The sequence below is a fragment of the Cucurbita maxima genome, unplaced genomic scaffold (assembly GCF_002738345.1).
Source record: "Cucurbita maxima cultivar Rimu unplaced genomic scaffold, Cmax_1.0 Cma_Scf00084, whole genome shotgun sequence".
Classification (NCBI taxonomy): Eukaryota; Viridiplantae; Streptophyta; class Magnoliopsida; order Cucurbitales; family Cucurbitaceae; genus Cucurbita; species Cucurbita maxima.
This window is the reverse complement of record NW_019272100.1, coordinates 363,320-386,786: the sequence shown is the minus strand read 5'-3', so window position 1 is coordinate 386,786 and position 23,467 is coordinate 363,320. Positions and strand designations below refer to the sequence as shown.

General features: G+C 39.2%; 3 protein-coding genes across 3 annotated transcripts; 2 read left to right on the top strand and 1 right to left on the bottom strand.

The window, feature by feature from the left end:
• The first annotated feature begins 1,258 nt into the window (after positions 1-1,258).
• LOC111472678 lies at positions 1,259-4,048 on the top strand. The gene is made up of 2 exons (XM_023118281.1): positions 1,259-1,545; positions 3,680-4,048. Exons 1-2 carry the CDS (start codon positions 1,334-1,336, stop codon positions 3,882-3,884), a joined length of 417 nt encoding a protein of 138 aa, XP_022974049.1. The 5' UTR covers positions 1,259-1,333; the 3' UTR covers positions 3,885-4,048.
• A 570-nt stretch (positions 4,049-4,618) lies between these two features.
• Positions 4,619-17,986, bottom strand: LOC111472676 (CLP protease regulatory subunit CLPX3, mitochondrial-like). Its single transcript, XM_023118279.1, has 14 exons — positions 16,728-17,986; positions 16,331-16,392; positions 16,121-16,218; positions 15,924-16,003; positions 13,332-13,382; positions 12,716-12,790; positions 12,553-12,630; positions 8,580-8,636; positions 7,093-7,263; positions 6,854-6,958; positions 5,904-5,966; positions 5,670-5,792; positions 5,436-5,594; positions 4,619-4,979 (listed from the first exon to the last, which is right to left on the bottom strand). Exons 1-14 carry the CDS (start codon positions 17,622-17,624, stop codon positions 4,926-4,928), a joined length of 2,073 nt encoding a protein of 690 aa, XP_022974047.1. The 5' UTR covers positions 17,625-17,986; the 3' UTR covers positions 4,619-4,925.
• Positions 17,987-20,043: 2,057 nt separating this feature from the next.
• LOC111472677 (pentatricopeptide repeat-containing protein At1g33350) lies at positions 20,044-22,224 on the top strand. Its single transcript, XM_023118280.1, has 2 exons — positions 20,044-21,940; positions 22,009-22,224. The coding sequence occupies exon 1, from the start codon at positions 20,120-20,122 to the stop codon at positions 21,710-21,712; it is 1,593 nt and encodes a 530-aa protein (XP_022974048.1). The 5' UTR covers positions 20,044-20,119; the 3' UTR covers positions 21,713-21,940; positions 22,009-22,224.
• The last annotated feature ends 1,243 nt before the right edge of the window (positions 22,225-23,467 follow it).

The window sequence follows — 23,467 nt, the reverse complement described above, 5'->3', positions numbered from 1 at the left end:
CATCAAACTTAGTTGATTTACAATCATATTGAATTCATTTATATGATCAACAACAAATCCACCTTCAGACATTTGTAGATTGAACAATCTTCGCATCAAATACACCTTGTTCATAGTCGACGACTTTTCGTACATATTCGATAATGTCTTCAACAGATCTAACATTGTCTTCTCCTTAATAATGTTGAACGCCACATTTCTATATAGCATCAACCAGATCAACCCTAAGGCCTGACAATCCTTAAGCTTCCACTACTCCGTGCTCATGGTATCTGGCTTCACCCTCGACAGGTATTCGTAAAGATCTTTCTCATACAGATAATCTACAATCTGCATCTTCCAGAAACCGAAATTGGATCCATCGAACTTCTTAATTCAAATCTTTGAACTTTCCATCTTCACAGATCGTGGTAAATTTCACCTAGCTCTGATACCAATTGTTAGGACCGCACAATAATTCACACACTCAATCTAGATAAATACAAAGAACTGGAGAAATATTGGCTAAAAGTTTATATTGATGCCTTCAAGTATATATAGCAAGAGAGAATAGTAAAATGTACATCTTCAAAGCACTTCCTAAGGGGTATATATATATATAGTTCAGTTTACCGTATATAGCTTTAACCGATATAATTATCTATTATATATACCAGCTTTTTAATCAATTGTTTACTATGTAAAACAATTGATTAAGCTATAAATAATCCGTCATAACCTATTTGTTCCCCGTCTAAACAAGGAATCCCCTCTACATTTGAGATAGGTTCGTGCAAGTGTAAATGGACATCCCTATAAATTATTTTGTTATAAGTGATCTCACCCATGCTTTCTCATTTCTCATTTCTCATCTCATTTAGCATTTTTATACATTAGAGGTGGAGTTTTTTTTTTTTTTTTTTTTTTTAATGTCCCACATTGGTTAGGGAGGAGAACAAACCACCATTTATAAGGGGTGGAAACCTTCCCCTAGCAAACACGTTTTAAAGCCTTGAGGGGAAGCTCGAAAGAGAAATCCCAAAGAGGACAATATCTGCTAGCGGTGGATCTGGGTTGTTACGATTGGTATCAAGGCAGTTGTGNTTTTTTTTTTTTTTTTTTTTTTTTTTTTTTTTTTTTTTTTTTTTTTTTTTTTTTTAATCTTATTTTAACAAAAATTTCTCAACGTTCAAATTGTTAAAATAAAATAAAATAAAATAAAAATTCCGGATAAGGTAGGAGTCGATGAAATCAATTCCAAGTGGCATTAGAACAGATTTATGGGCAAAGGGATAATTGATAATATAGCCCTAAAAATAGGGGAAATCAAATAGTGAGGATCTTGGGAGTTGCGATGGCTTCCGCAGTGAACGGATTCTCATTACTAAATTTAAAACCGCCCACTTCCCTCAGTAAACCCAGAAACGTCTCTTTGAACTTCGTGAAAAGGGCACCATCCCTTCAGATTCGAGCCGATTCCATGGCGACTGAGAGGCTGGGCATCAAGGTTGAGAAGAATCCGCCTGAATCTAAGCTTACTGAACTCGGCGTTCGTCAATGGCCCAAGTATTTTGATTTCTATATCTCTTTTCTTGATTGTTTTCTCCATTTAATTGCTGCAATATCATTGTTTCGGCCGCCTAATGTTTACTGGTTGTTGATGTTAATGGCCCCTGTGGCTGTTCTTTTGATAATCGAGCCTTGATATTAGCGATGTTAGCAATTTTGGAATTGGGTTTCAATCTGTTTTAAGGGTTTATGAATGTTTATAAATAGATGGATGATTGAATGCTTAAGGTGTTGTTATTTTGATATTTGATCGCTTCAAGCTTCTGGGTTGTAAGTTTGCATGTTGGCAATTTCTTGTTTGGTTGTTTGGTGGGGCGCTAAGATTAAGAACTAAGAACGGTTAGGAATCACGACCTCCGCAATGATATGATTTTGTCCACTTTGAGCATAAACTTTGCTTTTGGTTTTTCCAAAAGGTATCGTACCAATGGAGATTCTCCTTAATTAGTCAAGGTGGGACTCACTCCCCTCAAACGAAGTACACTATAGAGCCTCCCTGAGGCCTATGGAGCTCTCGAACAGTCTCTCCTTAATAGAGGCTTGACTCTTAAAGAGTCCTCAAACAAAGTACACCTTCGTCCGACACTTGAGTCACTTTTGACTACACCTTCGAGACTCACAAATTCTTTGTTCGACTTGTTCGACATTTGAGAATTATGTTGACATGGTTAAGTTAAAAGCACGACTCTGATACCATAGTATAAATCACAGACCTCCACAATGATATGATATTGTTCACTTTGAGCATAAACTCTCATGATTTTGCTTTTGGTTTTCCCTCTTATACCAATGGAGATGTATTCCTTATAAACCCATGATCATTTCCTTAATTAGCCAATGAGTGACTCCCTCCCAACAATCCTCCCCTCAAATAAAGTACACTATAAAGCCTCCCAACAATCCTCCCCCAACAATCCTCCCTTCGAACAAAGTACACTATATAGCCTGAGGCCTATGGGATCCTCGAACCGTCTCCCTTTTATCAAGGCTCGACGCTTTCTCTGGAGCCCTCGAAAAAAGTACATCTTTGTTTAACACTTGAGTCATTTTTTACTACACCTTCGAGACTCACAAATTCTTTATTTGACATTTGAGAATTTTGTTGACATGGTTAAGTTAAGGGCATTGATACCATGTTATAAATGATCAACTCACTGCATGTGGAGCATGCCTCACAAATTCTTTATTCGACATTTGAGAATCGTACTATGTGTGGGGTAAGTTGTTACTCCATTATCCATATTGGTTTTTAAGATCTCCAAAACACAAAAGTTTGGAGATTGTTTCATGTAAAGTTTTTATTACACAAGTCTCCTCTGCAAAAAAAGATTCCTGTTCTCTTTTACTACATACAAGCCAAAGTAGAGTCATAACAGAACTTAATTGTACGCCAGGTCTTTTGAAGGACTTTGTATCTTGTGATGTGGGGTGTCAAATGACTCACGGAAAATAGGCCACATCTTGTCTTAGGAAAGGAATACATCTCCATTGGTTTGAGATCATTTGGGAAAAATAAAAGTAAGACCGTGAAAGCTTTTGCTTAAAATGGACAATATCATACCATTGTGGAGAGTCGTGGTTCCTAACATGGTATCAGAGCCATACCCTTAACTTAGTCATGCTAATCGAATCTTCGAGTATCAAACAAAGAAATTGGTAGCCTCGAAGGTGTAGTCAAAAGTGACTCAACTGTCGAACAAAATGTGTACTTTATTCGAGAGCTCCCGATAAGAGTCGAGGCTTGATTAAGGGGAGGATGTTCAAGGGCTTCATAGGCCTCAAAGGAGGCTCTATGGTGTACTTTGTTCGAGGGGAGGATTGTTGAAGATTGTTGGGAGAGAGTATATAAGTAAGGAATACGTCTCCATTGATATGAGACCTTTTGGGGAAACCAAAAGTAAAGTCACGAGAGCTTATGCTGAAAGTGGACCATTGTGAAGGTCCGTAGTTCCTAATAGTAGATTTCAAAATGGTTGATGGCTAAACGGTCGTCACCAAATTCATAACTAGTACCTTAGTTTTTGTTTTAAAAACCAATAAAGATATATAAATTGTTCAACAGGAACTTGAAAGCATGAACTGGATAGATGGGTTTTTGATTAATTGGATGTTTTGATTGTGAATCCAACAGGTGGGGGTGTGGGCCGAGCAAATTCCCATGGACATATTCGGACAAGGAGACATGCTATCTGCTAGAGGGAAAGGTCAAGGTTACTCCAGCAGGCTCAGATGAGGGGGTTGAGGTTGGCGCTGGGGATTTGGTTGTGTTCCCAGCGGGAATGAGCTGCACTTGGGATGTCTCAATTGCTGTGGATAAGCACTATAAGTTTGGTTAGTTGTATCTAAAGCCCTTTGTATGTTCATGAACTCCATTGCTCCTTTTTCTTGTTCAACCGAATCGAACCGAACCAAACCAAACCAAACTAAACTGGATTTGTAGGTTCTATTACGGAATTGTTTATGCCACATTTGAGTTTGATGCTCACAATTAGGAACCTAACCCTTTTTGTTTCCCCATACCCGTTGAATTCACTCCGAATTCGTCAACACAAACACAAATAAAATCATCGAATTGCACACATAGAAAGAAAACAAACTATTTCTATTTTTAGAGCTTAGGTATATGAAGAAAGAAGGTCTCTTTCGTCCCGTGGTTAGGACATTGTCTTTCCATGTTGAAGACGAGTTCTAATTAGGAATAGGTTCTCATTCCTGGCAAAAGTAATAAAGACTTGATTTTCAATTATCAAATAAAAATTTCCTCTATTTTTCGCTCGAAATAGTCTATACCCTTTAGAATGAATCTCAATCGTTTGCCGATAGTTCTCTTTTAATACAATCCTTTTTGAACGAACAAGCAACCCTTTTTTTGAATGCTCAAGATACTTTCATCAATTGACTTATGTTCTCCCCGTTTTAAAAATCCAAAAGGATACAACAAATAATTTACAACATATTACTTATTTTCCGTGCCCATTTCAATGACATTGTGCTACGTGAACATTTAAGTAAGAGTATCGACGACAAAACATAATCAAAATCAAAAGCTTAAGGAACGTCGTGAAATTTCAATGACTAAATTTATAATTTAATAAAATAAATGGGAAGAAGACATCTTAATGGGCAGCTATTTCCTTTTCATTTTACAGATTACTCAGATATAATAGATATGTTAGCCTAAACGATGAATGCCTTTTTCCTTCCATCCTCCCTAACACAATGGACTTAACCCGAGCTATGTGGTGTTACAATGGGATAATTACACCATATTTGTTTATTTCTTCCCCCAAAATAACATAAGCCAAAAAGGGGAAATGTATTTTTTTTTTTTTCTTTTTCTTTTCATCACGGTCGTGGTTACCTTATCTTGCACGTTTCTATAGACTCACAGCTCTTGATGACATCTCTGCCTCGCCTTCCTCCATATTATCCTATAAACATATTGTTTAGTTGCAACAAAGAACAAAATTGATATGAACCACGAACAAGGAATTTCCATACCTCAAGGTCCAATTATAAGGACGAGAGCCAAGAAACTATAACAAACCTTGTATACTTGTATTCAAAGTTATGGTGAGCTCATCAAAGGAAATTCTAGAAGACGTTGGAGACCTCCCTTATATGTTAGTGCAAAGTTGAGCTTCAAGAAATGTGCTTATTAGTCATCCTTGGACTAGTTCCATAAATTCAACTTTGCACAACATATAAGGAAATTCCAACGTCTACTAGAATTTCCTTTGATGAGCTCACCATATAGTTTGAATATAAGTGTACAAGGTTTGTTGTAGCTTCTTAGCTCTCATCCTTGTAATTGAACCTTGAGGTATGGAAATTCCTTGTTCGTGATTATTATAAAAAATGAAGGCCATATTTGAAAGAAATAGTACCTCTGATTCTTTCGACTTGGTTTCCGCTAGATACCGCTCCAACGCTCCATCGCCACGAAGAATTTTGCCTCCGCAGCCTCTTGAATTTAGTGAGCCAACGGATTCTTCGTCAACGACAACGGCGTCTACGCTTTCGTTTCCAGTCTTGACATCGGGGATCTAAACCATTCGAGAATAGAGATGAGCTAATGTTGTAATGAGCTATATTCAGATGGATGATTTTGGCATCAATACCTCATACATGGCTTCTGCAAGAACGGTTTCCAGTATGGCTCTCAAGCCTCTGGCACCAGTGTTCTTGGCCATTGATTTCTGGGCAATCAGTCTCAGTGCTTTCTCTGTGTAATGCAGCTTCACCTGGAAATCGAATTGCGGTTCTACTAAGAGGGTTCTACTACTCCACAATGATTGGAGAGAGATTCGTGTAGGAAAACGTGGAAATCGTTGCATGAGAAAGTAAATACTCACGTTATTCATGCCAAACAACTTCTTGTACTGCTTACCGAGGGCGTTTTTCGGTTCAGTGAGGACCTGTTAACAACAGCAGGTCCAAGTAAAGTTTCGAGCTCATTTGGGTTATAGAAAGAAAATACCAAAGAGAATCAACTCAGACAATATTTTGGGTTTCGAGCTCATTCGAGGTCTAAGCAATGGAGGTTTTATGTAACGGTCCAGGCCCACACCGCTAGCAGATATTGTCCTCTTTGGACTTTCCCTCAAGGTTTTTAAAACGTGTATGCTACGGAAAGGTTTCCACACCCTTATAAAGGGTGTTTCGTTCTCCTCCCCAACCGATGTGGGATCTCACAATCCACCCCCCTTCGGGGCCCAGCATCCTGCTAGTACACCACCTTGTGTCTACCCCCTTCGCGGCTCAGGCTCCTCGCTGGCACATCGCTCAATGTCTGGCTCTGATACCATTTGTAATGACCCAAGCCCACCGCTAGTAGATATTGTCCTCTTTGAGCTTTCTCTTTCGAGGTTTCTCTCAAAGTTTTTAAAATGTGTCTGCTAGGGAGAGGTTTCCACACCCTTATAAAGGGTGTTTCATTCTCGTCTCCAACCGATGTGGGACCTCACAATCCATCCCCTTCGAGGTCCAACGTTCTCGCTAACACTCGTTCCTTTCTCCAATCGATATGAGACTCCCACCAAATCCATCTCCCTTCTGGGCCCAGCATCCTTGCTGGCACATTGCCTCGTGTCTACCCCTTTCGGGGCTCAGCCTCCTCACTGCTAACAGATACTATCTTCCTTGGGCTTTCCCTTTCGGGCTTTCCCATGTGCAAAAGGGGACAATTCAGACCATATTTCAAGTAAACAAAATTCTGAACTAAATATTAGAGATCTCTAACAAAGTTCTTTCTTTCAGTTGTGGTGTTCTAGATGAACAACAATAAAGAAATAATGACTGATACCTGGACAAGCTGTTCTTCAGTCAAGGCTGATAAGCTAACAAGAATTGGAAAACGCCCTATAAACTCTGGTATGAGACCATATGCTATAAGATCAGAACTCTCAACCTGGAAAGCACGAAATAGAACGTTTAGACAAACTTTAAAGGGACTCGGGCATTTTGTTGAGGGGACGTATCATCCCAAAAATAAAGTAATATTCATTGACTATGCCAACAAATCCAAAGGGCTTTCGTTCTCACCGTTTCCAGCAACGAAGATGTAACAGCAGCACTCGTAACCCCTCCCATTCTCATGTTAGCACGAACAGGCGCGCCAAAACCGATAGAAGAATCTTGCCGTCTATCAGAGATTGTCTTTTCAAGATCTATGAACGCTCCACCACATATGAACAAAATATCTTTTGTATCTATCTGCACATTTTCAAAGCAATAGCCAACATCAAACCCCATAAAGGGATTGTATGCACAACAAGAAGTCTCTATGAAACTATATCTGAAAATATAAGTACAGCAGGGAGTGAATGTCTACAAGGGATTATTCTCAGATTATAATTGAGAGCTATAAATGTCTACAAGTGATAGACTCAAGACTTAGTACTTTCACAACACACAAGGTTTGATGATTGACTTAAACATTCACCCACACTACCTTACTGTAACGGCCCAAGCCTACCGCTAGCAGATATTGTCCTCTTTGGGCTTTCCCTTTCAGGCTTCCCCTCAAGATTTTAAAACGCGTATGCTAGGGAGAGGTTTCCACAATTTTATAAATAATGTTTCGTTCCCCTTTCCAACAGATGTGGGATCTCACACCTACATATAACTCTCTCTTTACCCATCGTTTCCAGCCTTGAGCTTATGCTCGCACCTTGTAGGCACATGAAGTCTTGAGTGACCCCAAACCTGTGCTCCTACGTGGATCTTTGCTTCTTACCTCAGGTCTCAATTCTTTGGGTTTTTCCTTTCAAGCTTCCCTGTAAGATTTTAAAACGCGTTTGCTAGGGAGAAGTTTCCACAACTTTATAAAGAATGCTTCATTTCCCTTTCCAAAAGATGTGGGATCTCACACCTACATATAACTCTCTCTTTACCCATCGTTTCCAGCCTTGAGCTTATGCTCGCACCTTGTAGGCACATGAAGTCTTGAGTGACCCCAAACTTGTGCTCCTACGTGGATCTTTTGCTTCTTACCTCAAGTCTCAATTCTTTGGGCTTTCCCTTTCGGGTTCCCCGCAAGGTTTTAAAACGCATCTGCTAGAGAGAGGTTTTCACACACTTATAAAGAATGTTTCGTTCCCCTCTCCAACCGATATGGGATCTCACTCCTACACAGTAACTCTCTTTTTACCCATCATTTCGAGTCTTGGCTTATGCTTGCAGCTTGCAGCACATGAAATCTTGAGTGACCCCAACTGGTGCTCCTACTACGTGGATCTTTGCTTCTTACCTCGGGTCTCAATTTTTCCCTGTTTATTCTATTTATGTGTGTATATGTGTACATGTCATACGTGTAAAGTTCTCTCTAAGCAAAGATAAACAAATTTCCTCAGAAATATCTGACAAAGAAAAACAATGGTTCCAAAAAATACACACATATATGTCATCATTACCATACTAAACTTACAGCATCTAGAAAGGTTATCATGAAGAAATGTTGCAAGACATTAAAACACTTGCATACACGCGAATAAAAGAAACTAGAGAGTATGTTTTCTCGTATATATTACCTGAACGTTATCACCGCGAGGATGTTTTCTCGTCCCCTTCTCAGGAACATTTACTATCTGACAACAATTCATACCCAGAATTTAGGATGGGGAAATATAAGTTAAAAATAATACAAAATTTGGATCTTTAAATGACAACATAAACAAATCATGCAATGTGTTTCTTAATTCTTATAGTGTTTAGTGTTGGACTTGGGACAGGGCTTAGAGACTGGATTTTTTCCTTAAGAACCCACATTAGGAGAAATCGCTCTCGATCTTCAATACCTTCAATGGAGAAACCACGTAGTCTTAAACCGTTCGATGTATAAAAGAGAAAGTGCAAAAGGAAACGGTTCTTAAAAGGCACTTTTTTATATAAAAATCTTGATCTTTTGAAAACCTTTCATTTCAAAAGATCAAGATTTTTATAAGAAACAGAAAATATTTCATTCCAGAACATCAAGAAGATCAGCTTAGCGGGCCGAAGAACAAGACGCCCCTTCCCTACGAACTTACCAAAAAAAAACTCCCAATCTAAATGGCTACTCCTGAGACCGTGAACTGTATAAGGTCACAAAAACAATCAAAAGAATTGTATTTATCTGAAAAATTCTAGCACTTCTTTCGTCCCAAATAAGACACAAAATAGCCTTCGCAGTATTTGATCATAATACGAACTTTGTCTTTCAATCCCCAGCAGCTCAAAGACTCCACCAGCCACTGATCTAACGCCAAACAGTGTCACCAATTTAGACAGAATAAGTTACCAAAGTAGTTCCACTCTCTTTTGCATAGGTAGGGGAGATATTAAGGTTAGGATATCTTCTTTGCATCTTATCATGAGTATTAATGCTGCTGTGAGCAACTTTCCAAAGGAGGAATCGCCCTTTCGGGTACCGAACCTCCCCAACTTAAAGAGAAGATCTCTTTTCTCAAAAGTCCTCTCTTTTCTTGCAATGCCAAGTAAGCTGATTTCACTATGAAGCCTCAACTCTTCCAGATCATCAATAGATTCAGCAGGAAGCAAGATTGCATCAAGAATTTGCCTCCTCTCCAGAAAAGGCATTTGTGTATCATCCATGGTATAGGGAAAACCATTTCTTAGTCGCTCTCCAAGAATTATGACCGCGGTTTTATAAAGGGAAGTAACAAGACTGATAGGTCTAAAGTCGCTCACTTTCAACACCTCACTCTTCTTTGGAACCAAAGTTAACGTACGTTTTGTTCGTCCCCTTGTTAAAAATTTCGTTCTTTAAAAACTCTTGGAATGCCTCAGGTAGATCTTCCTTATTTCGTTCTTTTATGAGGTCTATGAAAGTTCAAAATCATATTTAGCACTTACCAACCATAACATAATTATGCAGTGAAATTATTACACATAATGGAATGATAACAACTTTTTTCTTAAGAAACCAAGCTTTCATAGAAATGTACAGTGGCATACAAAATAATCACAAAAGTAGTCCTCAATAAAGAGCTTCACGGGGCAAGGAGCCGGTCCCCGCCCCATTAAAAGAACTTCAAGCCAAGCGAATCATATCAAGCTGATAAAAAGACAAGCCTCTCCCTACACTATAGCAAAATTCGACTATATACACAAAATGTAATGGTAATAAATTTTGAAAAAAAATAAAAAATGATACGCAAAAACAAGATATACTCGACCCATGTGTTCTATGGAAGATTACATAGATAATTAATGAAAGAAAACAAGGGCGTGCAAAAAAAACACTAAAAAGAAAGTGAGCTCCTCCTGTACCTCCTTACTCGATCTATCCTCCTCTCAAAAATTCTAATATTTCTCTAAAAAAAAACCTAGTTTGCCACAACACATTGCCTTTCTTACAGAAAATCGAACACAAGTGGACCTCCTCAATCATAGAAAAGCAATCTCTCCTCCAAGCCACATGTAAACCAAAAGCCCTCGACCATCTTCTCCAAATTGACGGTGCAAAATGACAATCCCATAGAAGGTGGTGAAGGTCCTCCTCCAGTTGTCTACAGAGAATGCATCATTGCAGTTGTACTAAAAAGGAAGAGTGGCGTTGGACCTAATACATAGTGTTCACCCGACCATGTAAATGTGACTCAGCAGATTACCTCCCAATGGCAGCCCAAGATAAGTGAATGAAAATTGAGTCACCTCACATGCAGGTGAAGAAGCCCAAGAACTTGATTCGGTAGAGCAACAATTGGGATCAATGATGGAACTTCTACCCCGGTTAATCTTAAGGTTAAAAATAGCTTCAAAGAACGACAAGAGCCCATTAAGATTAACGAGAGAGCTATCACGGCCTGAATGGAAGAAAAGAATGTCATTGGCAAACTAAAGATGGAGTCAAATGAATTGACTCCTTTCCCACCTTAAACCCCTCCACCGCCCCCTATCCACTCTAACTGACACAATTCTATACCATACATCTATCACTAGTATAAAGAGGAAAAGTGACAAGATTCCCTTGTTTAAGACCCCCAGAAGCAAGAATCTATCATCTAGGCCTCCCATTAACAATGATTGAGAAGTTTGCAAATCTTACATAATTCTAGATCCAAGATCTCCACTTAAACCTAAACTCCTTGTAACGACCCAGATCCACCGCTAGTAGATATTGTCCTCTTTGGGCTTTCCCTTTCGGGCTTTCCCTCAAGGCTTTAAAACGTGTCTGCTAAGGGAAGGTTTCCACACCTTTATAAAGGGTGATTTGTTCTCCTCTCCAACCAATGTGGGACATCACAATCCTATTTGCAGATATTGTCCTCTTTGGGCTTTCCCTTTCGGGCTTCCCCTCAAGGCTTTAAAACGTGTTTGCTAGAGGAAGGTTTCCACACCTTTAAAAAGGGTGATTTGTTCTCCTCCCCAACCAATGTGGGACATCACACTCCTCCTCCCAACATTATCGTAGAAGGTTCAATCCAGATGGTCAAAAGCTTTCTCTAATTCAACTTTGAAGATAACCCCTTCTATTTGCTTCCTATGGTCTTCAATGGCTTCATTAGCTATCAACACTGTCTAAGATTTGTCTTCTAGCTATATAAAAGCCTCGAGATTTAGAGACGGTACTAGAAGGACCTTCCTCAATCTATGATCTTATATAAACAAGTACAGGCTAATGGGTGTAAAGTCTTTAACTGTGTTAGTCTTATCTTTCGTAGGGATACAACACACACGTCTCACTCATCCTAGAATCAATAATGCCCCTTTCATGGAATCCAACGAAAATCTTTTTAATACAACTCCCAACTATCTTGAAAAATGTCATTGTGAAGCCATTCAACCTGGATTTTGTTCTTGTCAACGCTGAAGACCACTTTGCAAATTTCAGCTAGAGTAAAGGGGGGTTCAGATGGACTCCAGTCAAAACCTCCCACAAGCGGTCTAGAGATCAAAAGGAGAGGCATAGAGAGTAGAAAAATAATAAACTATCTCTCACTCAATATCCCGATCCTCCAAAACGAAAGTCCCACTATTCTTACGCCTCCTACCTCTCACTACATTGTGAAAGGAGGAATTTTCATCCTCCTCCCTAATCTAATCGGACTTTGTTCTGTCTCAAGCTTATATCCTTCCTCCTAACAAGTGTTTCAAACTCATTTTTCAAGGAAACTTTTTCCTTCCTCAACTCTATGGGAAGAATCCTATCCTCCTCTTCTAATTCTTTCCATAATCTCAGCCTTCCTCGTTCTTAAATCACCAAAAACAGTCGGATCATGAGAAATAATATGGTACGTTACATGCAAACCGGTATATGTAAACCGTTAAATGTAAGCCAACTCACTACACAATAAGAAACTGCATGCCCATGGACATATTACGATCGCCATCTCCAGTGATATTTTATGTATAAATTTGTTAACTGACGCCAATAGTAAAAGATGTACACAAAAAAGAACAAAAAAAATGTACAACCTGAAATGGCATAACAATTTTTCCGTTAACATGTTAAATTGGAAAAAGTAATGCACTGGAAGTGATAAAGTTTAATCAACTCACAGTTCCTTCTAGCATCTTCAATAATGCCTGTTGAACGCCTTCACCAGAAACATCTCTGCTAATATTTAGACTCTCAGCCTAAGAAGAAGAATACCAGTGGTTTATGTTGATATAGTAGATCTAAATAAAGAAAACAATTGATTAATTGAAGAATCGTGAAAACCTTCTTTGTTATCTTGTCAACTTCATCAATGTAAATCATCCCTTGTTGAGCTGCTTGTACATTAAATTCTGCTGCCTAAATCAATATAAAATGTGCATCAATATCAGCAGCTCATAGATTAGTTAGCAAGATCTGGATAATTATAAAGTAAGCGGACTGTTCAGTGCTGACAAATATTTGTAAGAACCAAATGTCTTGCACTAAAACAGTCATCAAGCATCCAATCAGTTTAACAACAATGGTGACAAAATGACATAGATCTATTTCTGTATGCCAAAAAAGGCATATGATCTTGTGGAAGAAAAACTTTAACAGAATGACACGAGTTTTAACCAGCGTCAAAATCAAGAGCATGGAAAAACTTCATCAATCATAAAGCAACATTGATGAAGGGACGAGTTGAGTTAAGCCAAGCAAATATTTGCTTATGTGTCAGCTAGCTGGTGACAAAATCCAAATTAGTGGTAGTTTCCTATTTAACTGGAAATAGAGGCGTCATTTGGGTATTACCATTTTCTCAGTTTGTTGAGCTGAATTATAAGTCACTAATACACCATATCAGCAAGCTACAGGGAAATTTCTAAACACAGTTAAGGAAATTAAACATGAAACTTACAGCAAGTAGCTTGTACAAAATCGATTCGACGTCTTCTCCAACATAACCAGCCTGCAAAAAGTAAATGCATCCTCTCTTAATTCAATAACAAATTTTATTATCTTGAGAAGAAGCTAATATTGTATGAACTAGTGTTGGAGGCTTGGAGCACATGGAAAAATGAAGAAAATTAGAGCAATGTGTATTCTGGTTCTCTACTATCAAATTAGTGGATTGCTTCTACATTTATTGCCCTGCATCCCTTTTGAGAGGAAACAAACAAAAGGATAAGGCACCCGTTAATGAAAACTGAAAACCTTTATCTTCGAAAGGTTGATTATGTCGACTACAAGAAGAAGAAATTCCAAACAACAAGGACTTAACACTCCAAAACCAATAATAAGTAAAGCAATTAACTCCATCCCATGCAGCTTCCACATTCATCCTCATCTTTGAAAACCATCTTCTCATTCAACAAATAGCCAACACAGTGCCTAATCACATGGTTGGTTTTTCCAGGCATATGCTTGATAACAAAATGATATATAACATACGCAGACTAATTAACGTATAGAAAGGAAGAACTGTTCCCAAAAGGCCAACCAAGGAAGCTACAGAAAGGCCTACCACTTGTGAGCGGAATTGAGAATCATGAAAGAACTTATATAGATCGAACATAGCTATAGGAGAAAGACCTTGGAAAACTAATGGAATGATCACTACAAATCCCATCAGGACGCAAGTGTTTCTCAAAGGAAAATGAACTAACCTACGATGCCTATGCATTTTTGTATCTGAAATGGTTTATGTTAGAAGAGAAAAGAGATTTAATAAAATTTAATTATTAGATTTGAATTAAATCTCTAAAATATTGCAAAAATCATAAAAAGCATATAGTAGAGGCATAGGAGACTTCTACCAACGGAAGGAAGGAAGGAAGGAAGGAAGCCCGACTGAGCTCAAAGTGTTCCCATAACCTCCAAGAAAGAAGTAAGGGGTAAAAAGGATCAAAGGTCTCCATTGTTTTCCTTTCCTAACAATGAGTGCATATATTAACATTATTTTATAGGTAAACATTGAATCTAATGGAATCGATATCCATGTCTTCTCCTCCTCCAAACAAATCCTGCAACTCCAAGACAGTTTATGTAACGGCCCAAGCCCACTTCTAGCAGATATCGTCCTCTTTGGACTTTCCTTTTTAGGCTTCTCCTCAAGGCTTTAAAACGCATATGCTAGGGAAAGGTTTCCACACCCTTATAAAGGGTGTTTCGTTCTCCTCCCAACCCATGTGGGATATCACAATCCACCCCCCTTCAGGGCCCAGCGTCCTCGCTAGCATTCGTTCCTTTCTCCAATCGATGTGGGATCCCCACCAAGTCCACCCCCCTCCGGGGACCAACATCGCACACCGTCTCGTGTCTATCCCCCTTCGGGGAACAGCCTCCTCGTTGGCACATCGCCCAGTGTCTGTGGCTCTAATACCATTTATAACGGTCCAAGCTCACCGCTAACAAATATTGTCCTCTTTGGGCTTTCCCATTCGGGCTTTCCCTCAAGGCTTTAAAACGCATTTGCTAGGAAAAGGTTTCCACACCCTTATAAAGGATGTTTTGTTCTCCTCCCCAACCAATGTGGGATATCACAGTCTTCTTGTTTTACTTTTAGGCACCTTTTATGCAACAATCAAGACATATCTCTTCACAAAAAGACCAGCGCACATCAAATGGAATTAGAAGCCTATAAATGGTGAAAAGAAAGTAGATTAATACTGAAAAGTTTAATGATGTCATTGGAGCCACAGTACCCAACACATTAACCATACAATTCTCTTTGATCTCTTATCAATTTTTCCACATAATCTACTTCCACTTTGTAGGTTAGGGCTACCTATATAAATAATTGTAATCTTCCACCTGATCCCAGTGGGGATTGCAAAAGAAAATATGTATACAATAATGTGTGGTTATCTTTCATAAAAGAAACACTGCATAACATTTCAATCCTGGCTCTCAAGGAAGTCTCTAGGGAACCAAAACTTGATACTCCGAACGGAGAAAAGCTACTTTGGTCAGTATTTTGAGATAGAAAAGGGAAGTTTCTTAACACTTTTAAATCACATGGCTTAAAGCACCTCATCATTGAGTAGGGGTACAAGAAAGAACTAATATCATGAAGTTCGGATATCTCCATCTGACATAAAAGCACTCTCCCATTCTTTACCGTTTAGTTGCTAGTCTCTTATCCTGCTGAGCATCAACCTAAGACATACCCAATCATCCCAAGAATTCTGCTGCAACTGAGCTACCCTTTGTTTCAAATAATTAAAAAAAGAACGTATAAGCAAAACCGTAAAAGGCGGTATGCTTTCTAGTCCGAAGAAACTATGAATTTTTATCAGTATGGCAAACCTTAACTTCATGACTTCATACAGAAGTTATCAAGTTTAGCAAATCATAAATGGGTGAACATGAAATTATTCACAAAGGAAGAAAGGGCACAAGATGATGACTAGGATTTGCCAGAAGCTCACAGTAAACATACGAACACCATCATATTTTACAGTTTCCTATAAATCATTCCGAAAAGGAACAAAGAGAGAAAGAAACTCACCTGTGTTAAAGTTGTAGCATCAGCAATGACAAATGGCACATTCACAAATCGAGCCAAAGTCTTTGCAAGGAGTGTCTTCCCTATATTACAATTTGCAAAAATTAGAACGAGGCTTCAATGCATTGTGGATGCATAATATTATGCCAATAACAATCAGAGATAATACATTGGAACTCGATAAGCGTATAAGTTCATACCAGAGCCTGTTGGGCCCATCAAAAGAACATTGCTCTTTTCTAACTCTACGTTATCATCATCATCTATCCGATCTTGGGTACCTGATTCAGTTCCCGACCTGCAACACAAATCCACAACAACAATAGCAGCTAACTCATGGACACGAACTGAAAGGAAATATTTTCACAAAAGAATAATTTTGATGCAAATGTTATAGAAAAAAAACTAACCCTTTTTGCAAGGAAGCATGATATATTCGTTTGTAATGGTTATGTACAGCCACAGAGAGTATCTGAGAAAGATAAAGAATGCTGACTTCAAAATTTAACAATGGTTCACAAAATAATGACATAACTTCCCCTTGCAACAACAGTCACCTAAATTTGCAAAACAATGTTCTTCAGCACTGAATATTATAGCTTACATTCGTTCGCTCCTAGTTATCGATGTGCTAGAACGTGGTCAAACTTCAAAGACCAAATGATTGGAGAAATTTAGAAAGAAATTAAAACATGACAAGCTGGGCACAATTAACTGCAATGATATGTCCATTTTTATGCAGAAAAGCCACGATGAAATGCATACAAATGATAATTCTATCAGATCACTGAAAAAGAGTATGCAGACCTTCTTGGCTTTTTCTTGGCCAATAACAAATTTGTCCAAACCCTTGCAAATCTCTTTTGGAGTTGGTAGATCCTTCCCCAAATTCGATCCACCCCACTCACTCTTCTTACCATCACCAGCGCCATTTCCACCAGAACCGGAGGTGTTTCCACCGGGACCTGTAGCCCGAACGAAGTTCACACCAGGAACAAACGGCGGTCCCGGAGGAGAATGCACCGCCAACCCATTGACGGGGGGAGGTCCAGGAGGCCAATTTTCAGGCGGTTCTCCACCAGACGATCTCATAGTTTCGAATAACGAGACTCTCAGCCTACCACTCGCATAATTTTCATCTGAAGTACCGATCATGGCATTACCTTTACCATCTTTGCTAGTGATCCTTTTTACTGCGGTCTTCGGTTTGGAATTCAGATTACCGATCTCAATGAAGCTGCCCTGTAGAGGAGCGATCTTGTAAGGGCGGAAATAGTAAGCGGATTTGCAACTGGGGCACAAATTAACAGCCTCGTAGGCTTCTCTTCCTCCAGCAGCCTTGGGAGGAGCATCACCAGAAGGAGGATTAAGGGTTGGGAAATGGCGGCTAGAGAAGATGATATCCATATGCTTGGAACAACGTGGACAATTGGCCTCAGCCCGAATCTTACGGATTGGAGTACCTGTGTTATTCGACTGTGAATTGAAATCATCGGAACCAGACCCGCCGTTGTCCCATTTGTACCGCTCCTGAACGCCGATAAACGATTCCCGCCGGCGATAACTCGAAACATGAAGATAATTGAGATGGGTCGAAATGGGGCAAATCTGGGTCGTGCGGTAATTGTGATTTGAGAAACAGAGCAGCCTTATTGCCTGCAACTTCTTCCATTTCAAGATCGCACTTCCACCACTGCCAGACATGAGAAATTTGTATATAATCCAACAAAGATGAACAAATAAGATCGTTCGTCAAGAACCCAGATGAAATCCAATTCAGTTCAAGCTCTAAATCTCAAGAACAGAGAGAGAGGGACAAATCGACGAAAAAAGTGCGCATCAAATGAAAGAGTACAAACTTGGCAAGGAGAATGTTAATTTATTGAGAAAGAGAAGGGTGTGGAATATTTTATGATTGTGAGGATGAGGAGTGTGGGATTTGGGAGAGAAAACAGGGAGAGGAGCGAAGGAGGGGAAGATGAAATTGGGAGAGTTTCAAGGAGAAACCCTCATGGTAAGCAATTCTTCGTCCACGCTCGATTTGAGTTCTCCAATGGATATTGTGGATTTTCTGTAATTTTTGTCGGAATTTTTTATTGCTCATGATGTCTCATTAATGGTAATTCCAATTTCTACCATTAATCACATAAATTCCACTGTTTTTTATATTTGGAAAACTATCATCGAAGGAGCTTAGTGGTTGATTATTGAAGCACACCTTGAGTAATTTACTCACCAAAAACGATTTTTTTAGCAATCACTCTTTCGTGACCATTAGCAGCTTGTTTTCCGATACACACCACATATAATAATATATCATAAATTACCTCATGTGATCACAAGTCGCTTGTAACTCTTAGCAGACTCATTGCATTAAAAAAATAACATGCATGCATTTAGTCACAAAATATTTATCTATCAGGATCAATAAGCATGACAAGAAACATTTATACGATATCGGTTTAGCTTCAATAAGAAGGTCTCTTACATTGAGACTTCTTTATAACAATCCTAACATGCGGGTTCATCAACGTACAAAACATAGCTGGGGGTTCATCAGGCCGAAGGGCATTACTAAAAACTCAAAAGCCCCATATTTCGTTACACACATTTTCTTGGGTTCATGTCCCTCACCAATGCGTATTTCGTAGTATCCTAATCATAAGTTTAGATTCGTGAAGTATTTTGGCCTAGTGAAAAATGGTCAAATAAGTCAGATATTATTAGTAAGAGATATTTGTTATGTATTGTCACTTTGTTCAAGGCTCGATAGTCTATCACATATGTAACGTCTCATCCTTCTTTTTCTAAGATAGCATGGGTCCCCATAGGGTGCCTTTGCGGGGGAGATGAATCTGCAGCCAACAACTCGTCTAGTTGCCTTCTCAGTTTGGCTAGCTCTAATGGAGCCATCCGATATGCATTTTTTGCTAGAGTTTGACCCTAGGGAGAAGCTCGATATCATGATCAATGCCTCAATGAGGTGGTAGTGTTTTTGGCAAGCTCTCTGACATTATGTCAGCATAATTATTCAAGACATCTCTAACTTCACTCGGGACAAGTTCAATAGTGGTTACACCTTTTCAAGTTTCATGCATGCAGGGAGGTGCTTAAGTAGGAAATTCATTCCAAGCATCATATCTAAGTCATCCAAACAAACGAAGACTAGGTCTATTTTTCTTGAACAAGCCCCCAGTTTTAAGGAGACTCTCTTAGGAACTCCATAGATTGATAACACCTCTGAATTAGTATCTTTCATTTTTCAGGGTCCTTCTCTATTATGACTCCCAATTTACGGGCTTCTTGGTCAGAGATGAAATTATGAGTCTACCAGGATGCTTTTGCGGGTTGCAAGTTTATTGCCACGTCTACGAACATTATCCCCTTCTTGATTACTTCCTTTGGGTCGACCTTTCTTTTGGATGGTGACAGAAATTTCAACGCACCCATCTTGGAGTTATCTTGGTCTTCCTCTTTTTCTATTGTCGGCTCGATTCTCAGGTCGTTGCTCTCTTGTATAGAGACTTAGTCAACTATTTTGGTGGCAACATTGTTTTGGTCTTTTGATGGGACTAGGAGCTAATGAAGCGGACTAATAATTGTGTGGTGTTTGCTCTAACTAAGCGAACAAGCCAGCCATGTCAAAATCAAATTTCGTAGACAATGTTAGTGTATAATCGAGCATCAAACCACGTTTTGAGAGAAAAAGTTTTAGAAAACGTGGTCGAGGAAAATCAATGAAAACATGTTGGAAGCAAGTATTGTGAAAGTCAATTGCATTGAACCCATGTAGACAAGAGAGATTACAATATTTGGTTGGGAGAGGTTCGATGACTACTTGATCCCTCTATAGTACATCTTGAACCAATTCAAACCCGACAGACCCAAACATGATTTTGCCCAACAATCAAACAAACAAAAAATACAATAGTAAAACAATACAACATAAAATCAATCTAAAGATTTCACAGGTTATAGACAACATCTTTGTACGAGTCTTACTATGTCTACAAAATACACATAAAAAGTGCATTAGCCTTAACTTTGAACAAAAACCTGTCAAAAACCTGTCTTGTCTTCAAATATTAACTTTTTTTTTTTTTTTTTTTTTAAATACGGTACTATATTTCCAAACCTGTCTCGTTTCATTCCAAAAACATTACTAAATTATTCGAAGTTCGTTTACAGAACGAAGAATCATGGCATCTGTTCCAATGCAACCTCATTTGAATCAATTAGTTCTATCGGTGCTCGAAAAATGCAGCCATCTCAATCACCTCAAGCAGCTCCAAGGCTTTCTCATTTCTCTCGGTCACTCACAAACCCAGTTCTACGCCTTCAAGCTCGTTCGCTTCTGTAACCTTACTCTTACTGACTTATGTTATTCTCGCTTCATTTTTGATCATCTATCTTCCCCGAATGTCTATCTCTATACTGCAATGATCACTGCTTATGCCTCGGAGCCCGATTCTAAAGCCGCGTTTCTCTTGTACCGTAACATGGTCCGCCGAGGAGCTCCTCTACCCAACCATTTTATTTATCCCCATGTGCTGAAGTCCTGCCCTGAGCTTTTGGAGTCCAATGGCACGAAAATGGTTCATGCCCAGGTTCTGAAATCTGGATTTGGTGGATACCCAGTTGTCCAAACGGCCATTGTTGATGCCTATTCGAGATTCCGTACGGATATTGGAATTGCCCGACAGGTGTTCGACGAAATGCTTGAGAGAAGTGTAGTGTCTTGGACGGCTATGATTTCAGGGTATGCGAGGCTTGGGGACATTGATAATGCAATGGCGTTGTTTGAGAGTATGCCTGAGAGGGATATCCCTGCTTGGAATGCTCTTATTGCTGGATGTGCTCAAAATGGATTCTTCTGTGAAGCAATTGGGCTGTTCAAAAGAATGGTTTCATTGGCTTTGGAGGGTAATAAGGAGCGTGAAACCAAGCCGAATAAGATCACAGTTGCATCTGCACTATCCTCTTGTGGACATACTGGGATGCTTCATCTTGGTAAGTGGATTCATGGTTATGTTTTCAAAACTTATCTTGGTCAAGATTCATTTATCTCAAATGCTCTGTTAGATATGTATGGGAAATGTGGCAATTTGAAAGTTGCTAGGAGAGTTTTCGATATGATTACTTTAAAAAGCTTGACATCATGGAATTCCTTGATAAATTGTCTTGCACTCCATGGTCATAGTGGAAGTGCAATTGATTTGTTCTTAGAGTTAGTTCAATGTAGGGATGGCGTGCAGCCAGATGCGGTTACTTTTGTGGGTGTGTTGAATGCTTGTACTCATGGAGGATTAGTTGAAAAGGGTTACTCATACTTCAAAATGATGAGGCAGGATTACGACATCGAGCCTCAGATCGAACACTTTGGGTGCTTGATCGACCTTCTTGGTCGTGCAGGGCGGTTCGAGGAAGCAATGGAAGTTGTGAGGGGAATGAATATTGAACCAGATGAAGTTGTATGGGGTTCTTTACTAAATGGATGCAAAATCCATGGCCGTCTAGATTTAGCTGAATACTCGGTTAAAAAGTTGATCGAGATGGATCCAGAAAATGGCGGTTATAGAATTATGCTAGCAAATATATACGCCGAGCTTGAAAACTGGGACGAGGTTCGTAAGGTTCGGAAACTTTTGAAGGAGCAAAATGCTTACAAAATACCAGGTTGCAGTTGGATTGAGGTTGATAATCATGTTTATCAATTCTATTCTTTTGACATGTCACATCCCAATGCAGAACAAATATACAAAACTTTAGAAAGTATGATCATCTTTATGTAAAAAGCAAGAGGATATCAGCAATTCATCAGGCGAGAAATTCGAACCACGAGAGGATCGGCAAGCTCTACCGAGCTCTTCTCCCCTTCCATTGGCCCCGTCTTCCATTGACAACAGGTGCAAGACAGAGTGACGGTAGTTCGAGGTGATTGAACGATAAGTTAGTAGGGAAGCTTTTTGGAGTAATATCAACAAATCAAGGGCTATGTGCTAGTTCTATGGCGTTCATGGGTATGTGACTACTGTTTTACTGATGTTTACCAAGTTGTTCATGGATATCTATTAGTGTTCTATGGCAGGTGTAGAAGGATAGCTAACCTAAAGAGTGGAGGTTCCCATTTTGGGAAGATTTTGTATCAACACTTGTGATGAGTTACAAAGAAGGTTACTGGTCATTACCATTGCCCCCACGTAAGTTCATTAGCAATAATCATAGCTCGAGCTATGCTTGTTAAATTATCGATGAACTTAAAAGTTTAGGTGGATGGGTTATGATAAATTTAATTATATCAATAATTTAACGTTTATGAATTTTGAAATGATATTTTTTTGGCTCCATTTCTGAATTTTGTATCTTTTATGGATGGTGCTATTTCTTGTTTAAGCTTTAGCTACTTGTGGAAGTTAAGCAAATTTGTTTGTAATTAAACTGTTACATTTTCTTAAAACAATTACACTGTTACTAAGTAATGATATTTTGGCTAGTCACTTAGATGTTAAAGTGTCACGGTCGTACATCTACAACCGTTTTGTATGATGATATTGACATGTTTATGACAAGGTTGAAAGGAAACTCAAGACTCATTCACATTCTTTCGCCTAGCTTTGTGACTTCGTTGGATCTTAGGCGAGGTTTGTTTTTGCTAATTAAGTACAACTCGTGCGGAATCTAAACTTGTTTGGCTACAAACGTCAGACGAAAAATGTGAATGGGGCTTGAATTCTCCTTAAGGCTTGTCACGAGCGTGTCAAGATCATGACGTCGCACGGTTGAAAATGTACAACCGTGACAATTTGTCTCAAACTACACTTTGTATGTCTAGTAAGGTTAGAATGTCCTGAAAATGAGCCTGAGGGTTGAGTGAAGACTTTACAAGTATGTCACAAGTGCCAGATTGAGTAGGACAGTTGCAAGCCAAAATTAAAATTAGCTTTGTGGGTCGAAGCTAGACTCCCTAAGGAGGAAGTCTTACCATCCGCGGTGCACAAACCAAGCTCATCTACCAAGAGCTTGAGATGTCAAACTGTGTAACATATAACTAGAAGGCGTACCAGGTAGGTGCCTTTGAAAGAGTCATTTGCATAGAGGAATAATGCCAATGGTTGCTAACAAATAAGTCAGGAGTTAGATGAGACATGCATCGACCAGGTGCTAAATTGTGCACAATGCAAGTCCATATGGGTGGACGACAGAGAAAACAATTGAATTGAGTGGGAAAGAGCCTGAGAAAATGGGTTGCTACCCCCATAGAAGTTCTCCAAGAAGTGAGCACACGTGTATTCTTTGAGCCATTGCCTAGTGCCTAAAGTGGGTAGCTTCACAAGAGTGTCGAACCCATCATTCGCTCAAGAAAAGAGCATCAGGTTGAACGTAAGCGACATAAAGAACGAAATTGCTGCAAGACGAAGGAAGTGTCGGTGCAGCATTTGCACGTAAAGTGACTAGTTGAGAAGTTAGGCTAAAATATAGTGCCAATAGAGGATTATGTTACAAGCTTATAGACCTTGCTTTCGAAAAAGAGTTCTGGCCATGACGAG